The sequence below is a fragment of the Dermacentor variabilis genome, chromosome 7, assembly GCF_050947875.1.
Source record: "Dermacentor variabilis isolate Ectoservices chromosome 7, ASM5094787v1, whole genome shotgun sequence".
NCBI lineage: Eukaryota > Metazoa > Arthropoda > Arachnida > Ixodida > Ixodidae > Dermacentor > Dermacentor variabilis.
In genome coordinates this window covers 147,870,133-147,892,256 of record NC_134574.1, presented here as the reverse complement: position 1 = coordinate 147,892,256, position 22,124 = coordinate 147,870,133, and the positions used below count along the sequence as shown (strand labels likewise).

Sequence of the window (22,124 nt, the reverse complement as noted above, 5' to 3'; positions counted from 1 at the left end):
ACTGAAGGCTCCGACAACCGCTTTCGCTCTGATTGTTTCAAACAAATAAAGTGTTGCGTTGACGCTGCTTGTCTTATGCTCCATTATACTGCACCCCGCAAAGGAGAACGAGGTACTATTAGGAGAGGTCGGCCTGCGGAGGACCGCGCATCTAGCCTGCTGCCCCTCATCATGATAAGAGGCTGAGGGAGACGTATACATGGTAGGTTACGATGCAATGGTGCAATGGATTACAGCGAGTATTCACGTAACCTTAAGCGAGCCGAGATAACACGTGTACCGTTTCATCACACCGGCTGTATATAACAACGTGGCGGCCTCGATCGATCACGCCAGTGTTCAGGTGACGTCACATAGGCCACGTTGTTGTCCTGTTCACAGGTTGCACTGTGCTGCTAGAGCTAAGCACGCCTAGGGTAACACGTAGTTTTTCATCATAGCGACTGTACAAGACGGCGACCTTCATGATGACGTCAATGCGTACCCCTTCCCCGGTATATACATAACGTCCAATACGCGGTGCGTGAATTTTACACACACTAGATGCTGAAGTAATGCCTTCACTCTAAACTTTCTTTCGCGAGCACGCAAACACAAACGGCAAGAACACGGCAGAGCGGCCCAAAGTTTTCTTTAAGGAGAGCATACATGACACACCCGGCTCTGACACCTGTGGGGCTGGTACTTTTCTTTTCCCAAGGGAAGACACCTACAGATCGCCGTTGTATAGGTGCAACATTGGAAAACGAGCCGACGTTTTTTTCCACCTGTTATTGGAAGGCACAGCCTTTACACTGTAAAATAATTTATCACCTTAAAAGTTAGGTGTAAATTTAAATATAACTCCCACCCTTAGGGTGCCGGTTATATAAATAACAACCTAAGGGTGGGAGTTATAGACACACTTACACCCTTTTTCGCTTTTAAGGGTGTAAATTATTTTACAGTGCACCCAGCACCGGTGCAAGGTTATAGCCACTTTATACCGGCAGTCCTCCGTCACGCAAAGTGTTCAGCAATGGAATAGGCCAGGAGGGCAGCTACAACACAGACAAGGGGATCCTGGACTGTCGTTTAGAAACTTTCTGCGAGACGTCTTTGTGCGAGCAATCTTAACTTGCCCTATGCTAGGTCGCTATAACGTAAAACTATTCCAAACTTTTCTATTCCAATTCTGCTATCAGCCCTCCACGATTGGTCAAAAACTTTTTCCGACCACCCCCACTTCATCTGACTGTCACGCGACGTCACGAAAACCGCGATACCTCCACATCTCATATGACGTGTACACACTGATTATGCATGATTTGAGAGAAAAAAGAAAAACAGTTACTTCTGATTCGACGCTTTTTCGCCATTAGCCTCCGGCTATTGGTCAAAAGTTTTCGGGCTGCACCCACTTCACCTGCCTGTCACGCGACGTCACAAAACCGCAAAAACTCACCGCGTGAAAGTGACGTGTACGCATTAAAGATGCATTAATATGCCGAACAAAACTGAATTTTCTTCTGAATAGCCGCAGGCTGCCCCGTTCCCAAAGGAATAAAAGATGGCTGCCGCCGATCGCTGAGACGCTGGCTACTCGCACCTGCCGGAGAGCATGGGTGTATTCGCGTATAATAAATCTTCTTGCGTGGCCGTGTAACGTTTTCGAGCCCTTTCGGCACGTTGACCACCTCATTCTGCCAACTCTTCTTTGCCGAGGATCCGTTTCAGCGTCATTCTTAAGCTTCCGTTGCATGCCGCCGCGATTTTCGACTAGCCACCGCAAGCTAAGTAAGGGAAAGCCGACCAATCGTAGACGCCGGCACCACCCTCTTCATCCGGTTATCGATTTTCAGGGCACTGGCTCTGCCCCATCGAATCCCTCTTCACTTGAGCGTTCTCCTCGCCTCTTGTCAGGCAATTATATACGACAAGCCGCTTAGTGTAGGCAATGTTATTCGTTTTTCAAACAAACAAAAGTGACCTCCTATGAACGAGGAGGGCGTTTGATTGGTGTGTTCAGACAACCCTGCGGGTGACCGCCCGTTGCTTGCGTCGGTGGTTACGCAAATTTGACGTCAGGAGATTGGAATAGAAACATATTGGAATAGTTTTACGTTATACGGCCCCTAGTTGCCCCCATTCTCTTTCCCATTTCTCCCCTGAACGTCACCACCAAGTGGGCGGGCCGTAACCTGTTTATTATAAACGAAACGTTTGCAGCAACCCGGGAAAGCAGGCAAAGAAAGCGTCGATTTAATTACCCTATTGCGGAAGGATATGTGATGAGCAATATGTCATATTTCTATTGCACCTACTCGTACGATCAAAGGAAGCGCTTCTTTATTTCAATGGTCATATATGTGGGTCTCCGATTAATGGAAAGCCTTTTTGATGGTTACCGATTTCGAACGGTTACGAGTGCATTATATTAACGTGTCTGCCTCCCGGCGCGATACGTTGAGAACCGTACGAATAATGCTGCCGCATCTAACATCGGGGGAACATGGTGTGTATTTACAAATGGGCTAGAATGCATAACGTGAATTCAACGCACAGAATCAGAGGAAGAAAAAAAAAAAGCCGACGGTTTTTCTTTTTTTGCTTCTGATGGTGCGCGTCTTATTCACTTTAAGTAGCATGTACCAGTTAGCCCAAAAACAAGTCATACTGAGCTAGCATAGTTGAGTCACAAGTGCGGGCAATGCATCAATGAAAAGCTCCACAAAAGGTGGCCAGCCCGAACCGAAAACCGTTATTCATTAATTTCGGTTTCACACGGGGAAAAAGAAAAAAAAAGTGACGTTCGGTTCGGTTCCGGTTCGAGCAAAAATATCGTATTTTTCTTTCTCGGGCCTTTGGTTTTCGATTCAGTTACGGTTCGACACCCTCCTGCTGCTGCAGTGTAGTAAATGCAGGGTGTGGGGAATGTCTGGAAATGGAATACTTTCTGGCACGTCAAACAAGTGTAGAAGCTTCAATAGCGCCCTGACCACCGACTGGCTAATGCGTGCCGTAGCAAGGGCATGTTTTAAAGCTCACCATTAAGCCAATACAAGTGGGACCCTGGGCACGTCCAGGCCAAGGAGACTACGTGGGCACCGTCCGCTTCCACCAAGGCGTTCTCCACTGTCAGGTCCTGGACGGAACCAGGTGGTATGTCGTACGGGTTGATGTCGATGTCGAGGCGGAAGGATCCTCCTTCGGCGTAGCGGACAAACCGTGGCGCCTCGTTGACGAACACAAATCTCTGTTCGGCCTCTTCGATGTTCCGGTCAACGTAGACGAAGTGGCTGAATGGAATTCCACTCGACTGCCCCGCCGTCGGGATCGCGGATGCGAGTTCGACGAAGGTCTTGGAGGAGACTGAAAGAAGTAAAAAAATAAAATAAAGGACATTCTACACGTATGTCAGTTTCGTTCTACATTGTTATCTACACTGTGTCTCGGCGTGTTTCATTCCAAACTGCAACGCAGTGAGAGTAATACCGCGTTTTACTGTCATAGTAGTTCATTTGCACTGCAGGCTCAAGTGCCATACATTGTATATAGGTATCAAGAGGAGGTTTTAGCTCTGGGCCGAACTCCGATTTCCTTATTCGAATACAATGTGAAACGCAGAAATGCTAACGAATTTCGGTGCAGCTGAAAGAGAAGGCTGGTATCTATAGTGACTGCTCGAAGCAGAATTTTGATGCAGTGTCTCAAATCGTTGTAAAAAAAAAAAAAGCCAGAGAAATGGTAACAATCGGTCTCATATGGTTGTGCCTAACAAAAAAATCGACCTCTCGGCTTCCTTTGTTCTTGATTGTAAAAAACAAAAAGAAACACAAATTCGTGGCAATGCATCAAAAACAGATATTGCCACTCTGTATATGCCTCGTTTAGAGCATCTGAAGCGGCCAAACGCAGTGAACAAATACACAGTTTACACGAAGCTTTAGCGAAATATACGTAAGCGGGTTCCGCTAAAGTTCTGCTAAGAGAGAGAGAGAGAGAGAGAGAGAGAGAGAGAGGCAAAGGGAAAGACAGGGAGGTTAACCAGAGATTATCTTCGGTTGGCTGCCCTGTACAGGTGGAGGGCCAAAGGGATGCGATATAGGTGAGAGAGACAGAGAAAAGGATAAAAGAAAAAAAAAACTACGCACACACACGCACGTACACACGAACTGTTTCTGTGGGCACTGTCACGCAGGCCGCAAAGGCGTTCCTAGTGTTACGCAGTGTCACCGTGCCATCCTACGTCACACAGTGTACATTCACAATCTGTCAGAAAGTCCCGTGTCCTTTAAGTACCGCAGCAGCGCCTTCATAGCGGATCGCGCTGATGTTCGCGTAGGCCAGTTTCCAAGGAACTTGGTTTCTGTCATTGGGCGCTTGTCCAGTTTGTCCAGGGTGGCTGAGAGGGCATATAAGTGATGCAGTATTACATCAATCTTGTCCGTTTTATATGTGTCAATAGGTGCAGTGACAGAATCCTAATATCACTGTTCATTGCTGAGTTAGATTCTTAAACTGTTTTCTTCAATTATGCAATTTCCCAAAATTTCTGTATAAACAAATGACGACATAAATGAGACATATTCTTTCTACACTCATTAAACGCTTTCCTTTAATGCAAGAAATCTGATCGAAATTAGGCACGCTAGAGGCTGAGCAAAAGAGTTTCGCCGTTCTCATGCATTTAGACAGGAGCTTCCTCTGAAACATTTTTTTCCCGGAATCAAATGTCTACTTGGTGTCGCTTGTGTTGCGTCGTTAGGTGCAAGCATGATTCCTTAGCTTTTTGTTGTTTTGTTTTATGCAGTGATTGTCAACGTGCGTGTCTAGCTACGCGCATTGGGGCTGCGTTAATAGCTCCCAGCGCTTTCGAGTGGCACCGTTATACGATGTCCCCGGTAGCAGTATTGCGTTCCCAGCTGGGTGATGCTCGCGGATCTCGCGTCCTCGGAGGGATGGCTCAACTTGCGCAGACCGTCTCCCGCAGTTCATCAAAGCAGCCAATTCTGGAACAATGGAACCCGTATATAACGAACTCGGATAAAGCGAATTCCTTATATCGAACACGCGAAACTGAACTGACCGATACTCATGCAAAATAACTCTTTTCCTGACGAACTGGAAATAGGATACGTAGGACTCGGGCCATCTGCATGTCGCTGTGCGACAAGGTCAACAGTAGCCGATTCGTTGAGTCCACCCGTAAACAGTTTACGGAATAATGGGACACCGCAGACGTGGCGGCATCGCTAGTAGCGCCACCTCGTGGGGCTTTCTTGAACTGCGTCGAATTAATAACGTTCTTGTGTTGCATCACCAACCTCGCAGAATGGGAAAAACAGAAATAATTTATCTGTACACTAATTGCAAACGCCCTTGCTTAATCAGATACGTAGATCATGGCCGTTGGGATTTTGATTCTGTCAGTCAGCGTAGGGTCGTCAATCAACGTCAGATGGCCGCGTAAGCGCTGTCACGGAGGCCTGTGACTCCGGTGTTTTGTGTGATTCTATAAAATTGTGACACGTTTACGGTCAGACTAAAGCTCTTTGATGAGTTGCGTCCAAGTGCAGGCGATGTTTTCATTGCTTTTGTATTCGTAATCTCTTACCATCCCCATTGTACGTAGTCTGCCAGGCACATACGCACCACGCAACAGGTAGTATGCAAAACGACACTGAGAACCTACCAGGAAAGCTAGCGCTCCAAGTATGTGGCGGCTACGTCAACGTACTTCGTGCGTACTGGGAATGTCCCCGAACCCCTAATATCACAGGCTGTCTATTATTACTGTTTTGTCTTCTACACTGTGCTTCTTTCTTCAACGAGCTGATCTCGCGGTGTTGTCGTTCTGATGTGTACATGAAAAGACATGTGTTGAATTGCTCATTCCTGTGCAATGAGCGACCATCCTATAGTTGCCGGATTGAGCTTTCGGTGCGGGTGCCCGTAGATGAGGCAATCTTGATGCGCTTGTGTGAGTGTATGTATCGGTTTTCTGTATTTACTTCTCCCCACCCCTTCTTTTTCCCCTTGAGGATAATGAATTTTGAGATTTTGAGAAAGCCGGCTATGACGTAGCCTATATTTCTACCCATGCTCTTAAGCTTAAATAATAAAAATAATAATATCGTTTTCTGGATTCCCGTGCTACTTTTCAAACGCAGAGTAGAGAGGACGCAATGCTTGGACTAAATGTCATCCATACTCCATCTCACAAGTCGTTTGCAGCACTGCCGAATGTACGAGGCGCACCCGGCTAATATTCTTGCGCAGCTGAATGTAGTTTGGGCCTGTCTGATTATTGGCGGCATTAGGGAGTTTTATTTTTGCTTCGTTACAGCAATACGAAGCAAAAATAAAGCAGTGATACGTGAACACATGTTGGGACCTTTACGCATGCTCGTCTGGTACCACGAATCGCTGAGGCGGTGAGCAGACGACGCGGCGCGGATGAACACATATCGAGGGGGCATCCGGCCTTCCTAAAGGCAAGGAAGATTGTCAGTAATAGAAGCGCAAAAATGGGTAATTTTCAGCGATTCACAGGCGGCTCTAACATCACTCTGCAGCACAAAGGGGAAAACATTCAGCGACAGTATAATATATGAAACACTTAAAAACCTCACAAAGGCAAGCGAAGCGAAACATGCAATAGCATTCCAGTGGATACCAGGGCATTGCAACATTCCTGGCAACACAGCAGCTGATGAAGCAGCACGACAAGCGCACCTGAAAGATGATACGGCTCCGCTCCCAATATCAAAGAATGAATTACGCTGCATTATAAGGACGTCTTTCAACATGTCTAGAAACACTTGGTTTGACCAGAATTCTAAGAGCTCTGACTTATATCATATTGATCCATTTATTGAATTCAAATTTTAATTGTCATCAGATAGAACTATGGAAACGCTTATTCATCGATTAAGGCTAGGCACTGCCTACACAAAGCATTTCTTACACAGAATTGGCCGAGCGGAAACCCCCGAATGTGATTGTGGATTTGTAGATGAAGATATATATCACCTCCTTCTAGATTGCCCACATCACGACACACCAAGATGCCGACTTAAATCCTTTCAGTTTAAGACCTTTCAGTTTAAGGAAACTTTTGGGCCCTTGGCCAACAACGGCCTTGCAGAAGAACGCTTTAAAAGCACTAAAGACTTTTAAGACAGCGGCATCGTGGGACGTTATTAGTGCTTTCATTGTTCTGTTCATTTCAATGTCACTCTATATATCCATCTGTTTGGGAATTATGTTATGTTGACTGCTCTGTTGTGACTGTATGTGCTAATATATTTACACGATGTATATACCACCCGCTGACTAGACAATGTGTTATTAGGCGACAGTATCGTTTGTACTTTTGAGACTTTCGACAACGTAAGTGTGGAGACATTTGCCATGTATTGTATGTACCCGCTGACCCACTGACTAGAAAATGTGTTATTAGGCGACAGTATCGTTTGTACTTTTGAGACTTTCGACTACATAGGTGTGGAGACATTTGCCATAGTCTTCCTGTGGAAACGTTGCTTTATAAGTCCTGGTGCTTGTGTGAAAAGATTATTTGATATGTAACCGTGAACCCTGCAATGATGTGTGACGGAACCACCCAAGAGATAAGGAGTAGCCGGCGCCTTAAATTGCGCGCCATCTCCTTATATCTTACCAATAAAAAAAAAAGTCCTGCAGCTTCCACAACGCTTGAAACGGCTTGTGAGGATGGAGTTTGTGGAAGCGAACTTTCACTCCCTCATATTCGCATCCCACGGGCAAATACGCTGTTGTTTAGAGACTGACGCCATGCTCAGCGCCACTCGTTCTACGGTGGGGCTTTCCCAACCGAACAAGGTGGCGCGCACCTGAACTCAACGTCGTGACCGGCCATCCTCCAGAGGCCATCCGTCTGATGACGAAGGTGGTGTGGTCTACGCTCGCGACGCGAGTGGACACCGAATAACGGCCCACGCCGTCGAACCAGGTGAAGTAGCCGCTGTAGACTCCGTCATTGGCCGTGACGTCAGCGCCTGCGGAAAGAAAAATTCAGGTCTTTTTACTTTGTACACACGCATATCACCATTCACGGTATACCGGGTTACTGGGAGTTCCCAGATGGCTGTCACTCAGGTGGCAAACATACTGTGACGCTTTTTCTTCGACCACATACATCTTGGGGATGTGATCGGAGGAGAAAAAGAAGGAACATATGTTGACGATTACGTGACTGCCGACACACTATACACCAGCAGCTAGGTAGTACTGAAGCGCCTGGATGGGCTTACTTTTGCTAAAAAAAGTGTACGCAGGGAGTTTAGGTAAATCATGATTGGTCACTGAAGAATAGTATACCTCTGCATCCTCTTGAGTTAAACTGAGTCACAAGATGGCGCCACCAACGCGGTCACTCAATACCCGGTATTCTGCTAAGTGCATAAAGTTCTCTTTGCATATAGGTATCTACGAGCAGCGCAAGCGACATTGTGATTCCGTTCCTGAAAATTTCTAATCGCACCACCTGAATCTCAGTCGTTCTCGACTGCGGTTGGCTTCCCTTCGCACTTTAGTTGCTAGCTCTCGAGCATATGAAGCCGGGACGTGGGAGGAGGGGGGGGGATGCGACGAAGGCCGCAAGGAGCGTCACGTCTAATGCAATCGCAATGAACTCATCAGGTCCAGTTTTCGCTTGCTAACTCTATGGCTTCCACATTCGTGAACAAAGGCTTTCATCCTTTATAAAGTAAAGCAAGAAATGATACGCTAAAATGTTCTGGCGTACGTAATATGACGGCACGCGCCGATGCAGGCAACACTACATGTCAGACGTGTAAATGTTTGGTTGCCACCAGTTTTCAAGAAGACTGATGCTCTGTGTGGGACGTACTGCTGCGGCGTCACCGTCCACGAAAAATCCATGTGTAGTGCGTTTCAAATGTCACCGAATGATGCGGCAATCCAGCATGAAAAGTGAACGCGAGAAACCACCACGTGACGTTAAACGAACCAGTGCGTTTGGGTAAAGATACTTTCATCGGTACAAACGGGAGAAATGGACACTGTCCAGATATGTATACCCGCAGGTGCTAATGTGATGATGTGCCCGTGCTACTTAATCAATGAAACAGTTTCTGGGGTCCTTAAAAGACTTAGTTCACGAAGCTGCTTGTCAGAGAGGCGATCTTTGAAGGTGGCACTTGTACTGCGACTCGAGCTTGGAGCTGCGGCACATTCATTGCCCGTGGCAAGCACCATACGAGAATTAAGCGCAACACACATGGTGCGATTTTGCGTACGATCTGTCGGGCAAAATGGTGGGGGTGAAATGAAAAAAAAAGAAAGTCTGTGCACCGTACATTGGGTGCACGTCAAAGTACTCCGGGTGGTCAACATTAATCCGGAGTCCACCACCCCCCCTCCCCACACTGCGGCGTGCCTTATACTTATATCCTGGTTCTGGCACGTAAAACACCAGAATTTTTTAACGATTTAACTTTAACTGCTATTCTGCCATTAGTATTATGTCGGGTCTGAGAAGGTTGAAACTTACCGAGGCCGTTGTCGTGTAGCTCAACTTCGATCCCGTCGGGCGACCGGGGTCTGATGACCGTGGCCATGACCCTGGCATGGAGCACGAGCCGGGTTCCCTTGCTGACCTCGGCGTACACGACGGCATCCGTGGCGACGTTGACCTCGGTCTTCTTTACGAAAGAGCGCACAAGCACGGGCTCCACAGTTGCGTCGACGACGAACGACGTGGCGCGGACGTGGACCTGGACTTCCCTACTTCCGGGATTGAGCGACACCACCAGCATCCACGTACCAGGCTATGCGCGGAGAGAGAGAGATAGAGAGAGAGAGGGCGTCAATTGGTGTGACGCTCACGGAAGAGGCGGAAAGAACTGTGGCCTTCCTTTTTAAGAGCGTTAGCTCTTACTCGTCACGTTTCTCGATTTCTTGAAGTCTGCTACCACCTCCCTTCGGCGTGAAATTTTCAGTCCGGGGAATTCAAGATGACTGTCCCCACAGTAAATCGATATAGCAACCCCATGGGTGATTGACTGGTGACGTCACTAGTATATATCGAATTGATGATTAATTGGTGACGTCTCTGATATATCTAAGATGGTCACCATTTGATGACGTCACCGTAGATCCAAGATGATGGCCAAATTCAGGTGCCAATGATGACGTAATCGAAAAAGCGGATAGAAGTGAAACCATGTGATTATGATGTCATAGTCAAAGATGGCGGCATAGTTTCGGAATGTGAAATCAAAGACGGAGGCGGAATTTGGGTGCCAATGTTGACGTAACGGTCCAATATGGCGAATATAGATGGAACCACGTGATTATAACGTCATGGCGCCATAGTTTTGGTTTCGCAAATTCAAGATGGTGGCTTTCGGTGTGACGTCATAGCTGAGATGGCGGCCACTAAAATTAGCTTTGGCATCACGAATGTCAAGATATATTTTCGTATTTGGACCATGGTGGGGGATAAGTTCCCGAAATTCATCTTCCATAAGTTGTGTCTCTGGTTCCATTTGGAATATAATCTTTAACCTCTTGTACCGGTAAGGAGTTCAGCAGACTTATGTAGACCCAAATACGTGACGTCATGGCGAACTCAGTGCGGGGACTTCAAGGTGGCGTCGCCACTCGCGTTTGCTCTTCAGCGCCCTTGTCGCGCTTGGCAAGTCTTTTTTTTTGCGGTAAGAGCGGTCGTTTTTTTGTTCCCAGAACATAGTTTACCGATTTCATTTCTAAGCGCCGAATGAACTACAAATCACCTTTATTAGAGAGTTTTAGCTTGTACCCCTTGTTACGTTTCGTCTACGACGCGCGGTATAGCCGGCGCGGATGCAACGGACGCCGGGTCTTCGTTCAAAGCGGCGGACATTTTGGCCCGTTCAGCGCCGCCGATACGCCTCCCCGCCAAGCGCGTCCAGGCAAGTTTCAATGCCACGTGTCTTCAAGTGTGCGTGTGTGTGTGTGTGCATGTTGTTGCCCACGCTTGTCGAAGCGCCGCAGCCGGGGAGAGGAGCTCCCCCAACTGTGAAGCGAGGAGGTCTGACCGGCGCCGGCCCGACGGATGCGTCACCTACTCGTCTCAACGTGCCCGAGCGGCGCCGTCACGTGCGCGTCTATCGAGGCGTTCCTTCTTGCCCTCAACTGCTAGAGTATAAAAGCAGCTGCCCCCGGACGCCAAGAGAGAGGCTCCGATTTCTTCCGTCGAGTAGCGTGCTCTCCCGTCTCTCCACTTCGGTCGACCTGACCGGCCGCTCTTTTGCGATGCTAGAATAAACAAGTTGTTCTGTTAGCAGTCGACTCATGCTTTGCCAGGACCTTCGGATGCTTCCAGTTGTGCCCCAGGCCGCCAGGCCAACGCTACCCTTGGGGCTTGCGACCCAGGTGCAACAACGGGTGTCAGCGCTGAGATTACAACACCCTACGGATCACTGAGTTGCCGGAAGGCTGTTTCACATGACGCGATTGGGGCGAAAAAAATCGTTCTGCCGCGCACGTCGCAGAGCGATTTTCGCTGACAGCTTTCACATGCGTTTGCGGCATGCGTTTGAGCGCGATATCCGTCGCAGCGATGCGCAAGGTTGCTTCTTGCTCACCAAGTATCCATGCCTGCATCTTTAAATAAAAACATGGAAACTGGTAAAATATTCGGATTTTCCTATTTTTATTCGATAATAGAATAGGTACACCATTTTTAACGTTCAAAAGCGTTGAGACTTTACGACAGCTTGCAGATATGGTGAGTGAGGCGCTGCACAACATCGCAAGTATGAGCGTGCGGCTTGTGCGGCGTCGGTGGGGTGGTTCCGTTTAGTACACTCTAGTTTCGTTGTTACTATGGAAACCACAACCTTTTTCCTGGATGAGTATTTGCTTTTGCAGAAGAACAAGCTGCTATTGAGTATGCATGTATAAGGAGCTGGCGCAATTTGTAGCGATGAAGAGGTTGACGACGGTGGCGATCAAGTGGGTACGTGCCTTATGTTGAAGCGGCGTCCTTCTCCCGACCTGGATAGCGTGCAGCTTCTCCTTTCAAACGAATTGTGTAAGCGGAAGAAAAAAAAATGTTTATGAAGCTCCTAAGCCGCAAACGCTGGCGGGTACGCCCTAAACGTAGCTAAAACTGGCTCACAACATTGCTCCACAGAGCTACCAACGCGTGGTAAAACAGGAAAGCTCCTATTTTGACGGCACTTTGTTTCGTCACACACATTGCCCCTCCCACATCGCCCGATCGCTGCGACTGAGCGACGGCGCGACCAACCTGGGATCCACTCGCGGAGAGCCCGCGACGTCGCGGTGGTTGGAGCGACGGAGTTCGCTGTGTCGCTGACTGAAAATCGCGTCATGTGAAACAGCCTGGAGCCGTACAAGGCGGTAGAAAAGCTAGTAGCGGCATCTTGCGGATATTTGTCGAACTATAGCGAGTTTGAAACGTTAATGTGACGCGTGAGTGTTCTCCACGATGGAAAATTATAAAGAGCTCATCGTGCGAACGATTTTGTCTGCGTCAACGCTTTACACGAGTATACGCTTGAAGTAGAATACGATAGCCCACTGCACACCGTCGTATGCGCCCCGATTAAACACCGCACCACGAGATGTCACCAGGGCTCTTTTGCTGCCGTACATTTTATCCGGCAACCCGATTTTTCCGCAAACGGCATTACGCACGTTTACGGACAGGCTAAACCTTTCTTATACTTCCATTAGGCCATGGTAGGCATCGATGGTATTCCGCCTCCATGCTCAGATCGTGTGCTATAAAAGAACTTGTACGTGACGGGTTACGAATGTCTAAAATTCCTTGTAAGCGTTACGTCTTTCGTCGGTGTTTGTAGCGGAAAAAGAACTCTCGGGAAGCTCACATCGCGTCGTCGTGGCGTCAAACGCTTTAAATTTACCCGTTTCAGTCTTGCTTCTTTAGCTTAAATATAACCGGCGGCCAGATTGGTGGCGCCAGCTGGTGGGGCGAGGCTCAACCACAAAAACACAGAGCCAATTACTATATTCTGCTCAACTGCTGGTGCAAATTTTCGACAGCAGCGTAATTGTCTTCACAATTACGCCGCTCCCGAAAATTTGCACCAACAGCGAAGCAGAATACATCAGGTTACTGCAATTTTAGCCCTGTGCTTGTCTAGCTGAGCTCTATGCCTCCAGGTGGCTGCACCGCTGCGGCCGCTCACATTTACGCCCCCGCCCATCCGGCAATCCGCCCGAACCACCCCCGTTTGCCGGAATAGCGGGCACGTTAAAGGTCTCTAATCTCAGAGCCAGTTGGCGTTGGCATGACATACAAGAACTACACGTGCCATTGTGGCCTAATGGTTAGAGTGTCATGCTGTCGTGCCAGGGGATCGAGCTTCAATCTGGCTATCGGGCACATTATTCAGTATTTTCTTCAAGTGTAAGCTATTAGGCAAGACAGCAACAGTACCCAGCAGCCTCGGCAAGGAAAGTCCGGAAGGGGGTCCGCAAAGAAAGCTTTCGATTTGAGATAAATAAATAAATAAATAAATAAATAAATAAATAAATAGTGTATCGTACCGTGGCGGTGCCAGGAATCCTGATAGTTATGTAAACGCCCGCCTTCCTGGACTGCGTCGTCAGACACTCATTGCACTTCCTGCCGTCGGAGTAGCGCAGTTCGATGTTCAGTGAGCACGTCCCATCGCAGGAGAGCGTCACGGTGGTTCGCTTTCCCAGATCTCGATCTACGAGCACCGAGAAAGCGACGCCTTCCTTCGGCACCTTCGCAGTCTCTTCGAAGATCTGGAGAGAGGATGCAGAGATGGCACGGCGAAGTGGTATTAAGGAGCCAGGAATGCGCTTGACGCTGCGTGTGTGAATACGTTCAAACTACAAGACGTTTATCACGATTATCCTTATTATAATTCTCTATTGTTTCCAGTCTAACTCGTGCAGTTAACCGTATTTTTGCTTTACTTAAGTGTAATCCATTCATAGTCTACGACTTCTCAATTGCACAATAGTTGTTTGTTCGCAGTCTTACCTTTACCAGTTTTCCATTCGTTCCTGCAATTATCTGTGAGTACAAACAGCCCGATTCGTGGCTCATGCCCCGCTGTGAGTACGTGTCATCTTTTTAATTATCACGATCATCATCGTGAAGATCATCATCTCGTCCTCATCTTTGCCAAGATTGCTTCAGTATGAATTGACTGGGTTAGGTCGAAACGACTAGAACAGACACGGGCGCTTCATTCCGCAACTGTTCTTTCTGCGTGGTCGCCAACTACACGAATAGACTAGCCGAATGAATAGGGAATTACATTTATCCTGCGTCGCCGTCTTCTGGTTAGATAGAGTGATTACGTGATATATTTATAAATATATAGGCTATATCTAGACTTGGCTAGATATGGGCGATGTCGATACAGATATGGGCTGTGTCTAGGATCGGCTATAGGCATGGCGAGTATCGGACACCGCAGCACATACTAGTAGTGATTTATTACCAATTCAGTCAAGGGCAAATTTCTCTGTAGTTGACATTCAATACTGAAAAAAAAAGGGTCAAAGTCGATGCTCCTCATACTGTGTACACAAGGGTAGTCAAGCCTGCGTGAAATTATTAATATTGTTGATTGCAGAGCGCAGTTTCGGGCTTGCACTCGGACAGACGCCTCGGCGCTTGAATAAAGCGTCACTTTATCGGACAACGGACCTTCCTTCGCGCTGCCACCGTGCAATCGAATCATCGAGGGCCGCCGACTTCGGACCTTAAAGACCTTCCTTCCTTAACTAGTGTTGAAGCTACCAGAGGACAAAGGGCAAGGGAAATTAACTAGGGTCGTCGGGAACGTAAGCCTCACCACATTCGGCCTCTTGTCGTGGTCCAGCAGGGCGTGGACTCGACACACTTAGTACACAAGGGTCATGAGGAATGTAAGCCTCACCACATTCGGCCTCTTGTCGTGGTCCAGCAGGGCGTGGACTCGACACACTTAGTACACAAGGGTCATGAGGAATGTAAGCCTCACCACATTCGGCCTCTTGTCGTGGTCCAGCAGGGCGTGGACTCGACACACTTAGTACACAAGGGTCATGAGGAATGTAAGCCTCACCACAATCGGCCTCTTGTCGTGGTCCAGCAGGGCGACGGTCGAGTCCAGGAAGGCCGATTCGAGGCCGACCGCCGCCTCGTTGGAGCTGCCGTCCCGGAGCGCGTACGGCTTGCCCCCCGTGCGCAGGGCCAGGACCTCGAGCTTGAGCTCGGCCTCTTTGCCGAGGGCGATCGTGTTGATCCTCACTCCCGCCGCGACCAGCTCGCCCAGCACGTCGGCCACGTAGGGCGCCGCGGTCTCTGCGCCGTCGGTCATGAGCACGACGACTGAGCCCTCGACGCGGTGCGCGTTCCTCCTGAACTCCTGCGCGTAGAGCGAGAGAGAGAAAGGCAAAGGAAAGACAGGGAGGTTAACCAGAAATTATCTCCGGTTGGCTACCTTGTACTGGGGGAGGGGCAAAGGGATGCGATAGGTGAGAGAGAGAGAGAAATGGATAAAAAAGAAAGAAAAATTGGAGGACGCTTAAGCTTCGCCTTCAAGAGTGGAACGCGACAGCGTTCCCGTCGACCCGCCAAGGGGTGTAAGACAATGGGCTACGGCGCAGCGACTACGCGCCCCGCATCGGACGCGGTGAGCGTCGAGCAACGCAGCGTTCGGCGCGACAACGAAATGTGCGCCTGAGCAAGCGACGCATGCCTGAGCCTTAGAAACAGCTCGTTTCTAAGGCAACACCGCGTTCACTAGAGGCGCTTTTGTACCGCTTCGAAGCATCGAACTCGTGGCTCAGTGGTAACGTCTCCGTCTCACACTCCGGAGACCCTGGTTCGATTCCCACCCAGCCCATCTTGGAAGTTGCTTTTTATTTATGAAGTGCCTGCCGTGATTTATCGCTCACGGCCAACGCCGCGGACGCCGACACCGACGCCGACGACACCGGCTTTTCTGCGACACGAGCTCCTTAACGCTATCGCGTTAAAAAGACCGCACACACACGCACATACACACGCACGCACACACTTGTGAAGTCGGACGAATTTCGTTGATTCACTGTCAGGTTACGCGTAAACGCGGAAAGCTTTCTCGCTGCGTGGTCTCTCGAAAGAGGAATGGCGTACGCAGTCGACGCCGTCGTGGGCTGATCGGGCAGCTGCGTCCGCTTGATCACTGCCATGTGTGCCACAATGACTAGGCAATACCGTTGAAATTAATTATAGTGTCTTTCGTCAACTACTCGATGGTGCCATCGTAACGAAAAAACCGCGCTAGAAAGACGTAGACGAGAAAGAGAGAAACGACAAACACCGCGGGCGCTACTCGGAACTAACAGTTCACTTCCAAGGGTGGACTTGTCTGATCTCTGCGACGGGATGAAAGGCAGAGATCCTCTCACTGGACCAGTGCTAAACCTCGCCGAGTGAAATTTGTTGTACCTAAGAAAGCTGAATGCTATCGACTTAGAAAACAGAATCTTTATTTAAGGCGTCATTTTTTGTGTGTGTGTGATGGCAATCGCATTACCGTCGACAGCCTATAGATGAGTTCCGCCGTAATTTTTTTTCTAAACTGCATGTATTAAAGCACCTGAAGCAGAGAAATATGATATATACGAGTTTGCATGTTGGATGAAAGTGCGGCAGATTTACAGTAGTTTCGAAAAAGTTGCATACACGATCGAATTACTGGTTTATTTCAGAGCTGTATAATATGTATCAAGTTTGTCAACTCTACGTGTCTCAATATATGCACTTCATAGAATTGTGATATCGTTCTTCATTATTAATTGTAAACTTCATAGTTAAGCTTTGGAAGCTTGCGATTTTAAAGTTTACAAAAAAAGAAAGAAAGCTGATGTTCAAGATTACTTCCTGCCTTTGTTCGGTGGATGCTATCTTTTTTTGCTGAATGCAACAAACCGCATCGAATTCGACGCAGGGAATGTAAAGCAGTATATTTCCTCCCATCCCCACGTAGGAGCTCCTTAGGAATACCTAAACCCTCTCCATACACGGGGCATATTAGAAAGACTATAATGATCCTATCCCGTTCTTTTCTTCTTTTTGTCCCCACTCTTCTTTTCGTCTTTACTTCCCCTTTCCCTTCCCCTAGTGCAGGGTAGCAAACCGGAGGCTTGAACTCTGGTTAACCTCCGTGCCTTTCTATAATTTGCATCTCTCTCTCTCTTTCTCTCTCTCTCTCTCCATGCACGTTTCCGCCGACCAGGAGAGGTATCCTGCAAGAGTCCACCAAGTGGACCTGTCCACTTCGTCTGCTGCTGAAGTGCTGACTGGCCGTGGTACGCGGCTCTTGCTAAAGCGCACCACAGCCCAGCCAATCAGCACTTAAACAGCAGGCGAAATGGACAATCCCTTAAGTGGACTCTTGCTGAATACATCCCCTGGTTAAGTGCCTCCAACAAACCTTGGTCCGCGCTTCTCCCTCGCTCATCCGCTCAGCTTCCGGGATCAAGGGAACTTACATATAGTCCCAGCTTCCGGCTCCGAGTGGAAGCAACGCGACCGCCGTCGCATACCGCTGCGTAGAGACGTGAGCGCGCAACAAACGAAAATTCGGGAACCGGAAATACTGGAAGCGGAAATTGCGGAAGTGGTGTGGTGCGAGTGGCGATTAGAGGAACAGCGGCGCTCATCAAACGCTGGCGCTACTCAGCAGTAGCGGGGGTGCGTGGATGCATTTCTCTTAGCCCAAGAGAGCGGCACCCAAACTCTTCCGTAAAAAAAAATAGTCCTAGCAACGACCGTACGGTCCGCAGCTCGTACCGGAGAGAAGCAGAGAAAATTGAAGAAAATGCGGTGAGGTCAGCTTACACTCTCGTCTAGGTTGCCACTCCCCGCAGAGGAAAAGCGGTCTAAGGGATGGAAAAAATAATGACGACCATTCCGGTCTGTGAAGATGGAATGGGAGCGAAAGCTGACGACAGTCAAAGCTCTCAAACGAAAAGCACTTCCGCTGCCATTCCATTTTCGCAGATTGGAATGGCGCAAGACACTAGAGGTGACCCAGAATATTGAACAAACGTACGGGCATATTTATTGCCCTAATCTGCGGTCATCGTGGCGATATAGGTATGCACACACATTGGCGTATCATCTCTGTTATCAAATGTATCCGTCACGTAAGACAATGCCTACAACTGCTTAACCAAGGGCTCATACCCCCGTAACGCCGCTTCCCAATTACGACGGCAAAGGAGAAGTGAATTCTATACTCTGTAATCACGAGCGGCAACGGAGAGCCATCTGTGGAAAACGACGACGCTCCCTCCATTACTGATGATGAAAGTTTTTTTGCACAACGGAGTCAGCTGTGGAAGAATACGACGACGACGAACGCGCGAGCACTATCGCGTTCGCGTGGTTGGCGCCGATAATTTTTAAGTCCGTTTTGAAAGATTTGTACGAAACGTTTTTTTTTTTCGAAAACATGTGTTCTTACTCGTGTGCCTGGGACCTCCTTGGGTCCCACGTGTGACAAGAATAGTTCGATGGCGCGTTACAGGTTCCCGAGCCGACATGGGTATGTGGCATTGAGCTTGCACCCTTTCTGCACTATCACCAGGATCGGCCCACATAATGATTACAGAAGGTTAGTCATATACAGCTATCGCTAAAAAAAAGGAGAGAGAGAGAAAGAGAGAGAGAGAGATCACTGAAGGTGTCGCATCGTCCGGAGATGGACCTCGAAGCTACAGTGTCGCTCACCGCAGGCCTGTCGATTTCAGTGACTGCAATAATGCACGTATCGCTTTCAGGGCTTCCCAGGCACGTGCACACGCATGCACCGGAAACGTCACGGTCTCACCGCGTTGGGCCACCGCCGGAATTCAAACCCCCGCTGCCAGTTTTTGTGCTGTCCCGCGGCGGTCATTCGTCCTTACCTCGAGGGCTTTTCTCAGAGCGCATCCGATGCAGGTGCTGCCGCCAGGCGCCAAATCTCGCACGGTGTTCACGATACGTTCGCGCGTCTGTGCCGTCACCGTCGTCAGGGGAAACGGCGTGTGGGCGACCGTGTTGAATGACACCACGGCGACTTTCAGATCGTCGGGTATGAGGACTTCGACGAAGTGGGTCGCCGCTGCTTTGAGGTGCCCGATGCGACCGTGGTCCTGAAAAAAAAAAGTATATGTTGCAGAATTGATGTCTGGTGACACTAGCCATGAGAATACGATAGCATTTCGGTGTTATACGGTGCATTATGCCGCGATTCGTAAGCTTGTATGCTTGTCTCTTTCTCTCCCCAATTCCCTTCTCCACGAAGAGTAGTATGTCGGCGATGTCTATACGCCGGCTAAAATCTCTGCCTTTCATTAAATGGTTCTCTCTCTCTCTCTCTCTCTCTCTCTCTCTCTCTCTTGTATGCTTGAAGAGATTACGGCGGGGAAACTTGGTGCTCTGTAGTTGATTCACACCATGGCAACATTAAAGGAGCGGTGTGTATGTCCAAGTGCGATTCTAGTAACAAATTTCTTTAATGCACCTATTGCTGGTGCGTGGTCAGTCACGAGTCCGTGTTTATGACGCGCGTTTTTTTTTCCATTAATGAATGTGTGTTTGTAAAAGAGGTTGGCATCACGAGTGACGCCTGGTACCACTTTTCCAGGCGAACAGTACACGTTGGCATGTGTACTTATCCTTTTTTCCGGGGGCCGCTTTGCACCCGCCAACGACGTAATTTTATCGTCCAGTGCAAGATGCTGCTGCACGATTTGGAACTCACTGGAATGTTATCGTTGATTACATCTGTCGTCTGTGTTCTTGCCGAACCTTATGCAATCAGTTTGTGCGCGCGACACGAATAGCGTTGTACACTTTCTGGAATGCAAGCGGGCAGCAGCGATTGCACTAGAACCTTCGACGAGTCATGTGTAAAAGCGCTTGACCCGCAGGTCAGATTTTTACAGCGCAGCTGTGCATAGCTACCCTGCGGCGGTGGTCAATGTCCCTCCGTCGACGCGTCGCGTCTACACGAAAAAAAACCTTCGTCTCCAGTTTCTCGCGAATGCTCTGCTCTCAATCTAACGTAGGTATCTTGGAAAAAAATCATACTGAAATTGGCCGCTAAGATTACCCTATCGTTACGGCAAGTCCTGTTTGCTTGTCATAATTAGTTAATTCACAGTGAAGTTGTAAAAGTTACACAATTCCCGTCTGCTGTCAATGCATGGCCGTCTACGGAGGGAGTATGGCTACAGAAAGCGGCTGTAACTCTTGTTTTATCGAAACTATCGCGAAACAGATTATACGAAAACTTGCCGCTAAGACGACTCTAACATTACGCCGAGTTTCGTCTACTTTTCTTAATTACGTAGTTCACAGTGACGTTGTAAATATTGTGGAATTCCCGTCTGCTGTCATTACACGGACTTCTGCGGGAGGGAAACGTACAGCTCCATGTTTGAGCGCTAAAATAAAACTGTAGTCCTCCTCAACTTTCATTTACCTTATTAACTAGGAAGTACGCTCAATCGCAAATTGCCAAGACACGTGTTTAGTTTCCTGCAGTCCTTTGACTGAGCCCCGGTCAACGCATGTCGTCGCTCGCGTCGGGACTCGGTTAAACGGCCACCTGAGTCCTATACACACTCTTACCACCAGTGGGATGTTGTAATAATAATAATAACAACAACCAATATTTTATTTAGCGTGCCCAGGAACAACGCTAAGGTCCAGCTGTGTGCTGGTGTACGGGAAAAAACTAAATTAAAAATACAGACGTATATAATCAGACAGATATATATTGCTGATATGTATATTCTCTCTGTATGTTCTATATTGTCTATACAGATAGATATTGTATATATGTAGCGTGCGCGTACACACACACACACACACACACACACACACACACACACACACACACACACACACACACACACACACACACACACACACACACACACACACACACACACACACACACACACACACACACACACACACACACACACACACACACACACACACACACACACACACACACACACACACACACACACACACACACACACACACACACACACACACACACACACACACACACACACACACACACACACACACACACACACAGAGAGAGAGAGAGAGAGAGAGAGAGAGAGAGAGAGAGAGAAGACTTGGTGTAAAGTCTGATTTCTTACCGCTACAAACGCACACTGTGTGTTTATGCTTCCTATCGCCCACTGGCAATCACCCTAAACGATTTGAGTGCGTGTGCGTGTGTGTGTATTTGATTTGCGAAACGAGAAGAAAGAATGAATCGCATTGAACGCGATGCGCGGGTTGTCGCACTGTGGCCCCTCACACTCACGCGCATGGAGGTAGAGACATCCAGGGCGAATACGATCATCCCGATCGTGTCGTTCTGTTTCTGCACTTCCCGGAACGTCACGTGGACGTCTTTTTCCGAGTCACCGTGAGGAAGACTGCGGTTGGAGAAACAGGGAGCAAACGGTAATCAGAAAAAAAAGGGAGAGAAAAGATAACTTCACAGAGCACTTATATAGCAATAGCAAGGTATTAGAGTGGTACGCAAAGCAAGGCCCGTATTTTTTTAATGTGCGGAATACGTTGCAGCCAACATTGGCAACTTGACACGCGCGATGGCCAAGCGCCCACGGACACACGTGTGCGGGGTTCATTTGATGACCGTGGCCATCAGGCGTATTAAAGTGCGATAAGGATTGCCGGCAGCGGGGAGCAGGCACGCTTGTGTAGAATTTCTTGAAATGAAGTAAACAATAAACAGAAAGATCGACATTACGCAGGCACCATTCGCTAGGGAAAATGTGCCAAAACTGCCTGATACCGTTTCACTTCCGCCGCTTCAACTGCCCTCTGGGGGTCGTTGCGCCACAACTATGCTCAATTATTTCGAAGGTCGTTTTTTTTTTCACGAATATTTTTCACGCATGCGATTGGACGCCCGAATTTCGCTGTTAGAACACCACAGAAAAATAATATATTATTAAAAAAAGAATGATGCGGACCCAATGCTTAATTTGAAATCTACGTCAAGCGAAGATTTCCTGGAGCGGCTAACCAAATGCGATTAAGTTTG

At 48.4% G+C, this 22,124-nt stretch overlaps 1 protein-coding gene across 1 annotated transcript in view; it reads right to left on the bottom strand.

Annotated features, from left to right (window-relative positions):
• LOC142588138 (calcium-activated chloride channel regulator 3A-1-like) overlaps positions 1-22,124 on the bottom strand; it is a 43,218-nt gene that overhangs the window by 6,783 nt on the left and 14,311 nt on the right. The window contains exons 7-13 of the mRNA XM_075699624.1: positions 21,375-21,489; positions 18,946-19,173; positions 15,111-15,413; positions 13,570-13,794; positions 9,539-9,815; positions 7,857-8,021; positions 3,028-3,351 (exon numbers count right to left, since the gene is read on the bottom strand). Coding sequence (XP_075555739.1) covers positions 3,028-3,351; positions 7,857-8,021; positions 9,539-9,815; positions 13,570-13,794; positions 15,111-15,413; positions 18,946-19,173; positions 21,375-21,489 — 1,637 coding nt within the window. The remainder of the gene's footprint in view (positions 1-3,027; positions 3,352-7,856; positions 8,022-9,538; positions 9,816-13,569; positions 13,795-15,110; positions 15,414-18,945; positions 19,174-21,374; positions 21,490-22,124) is intronic.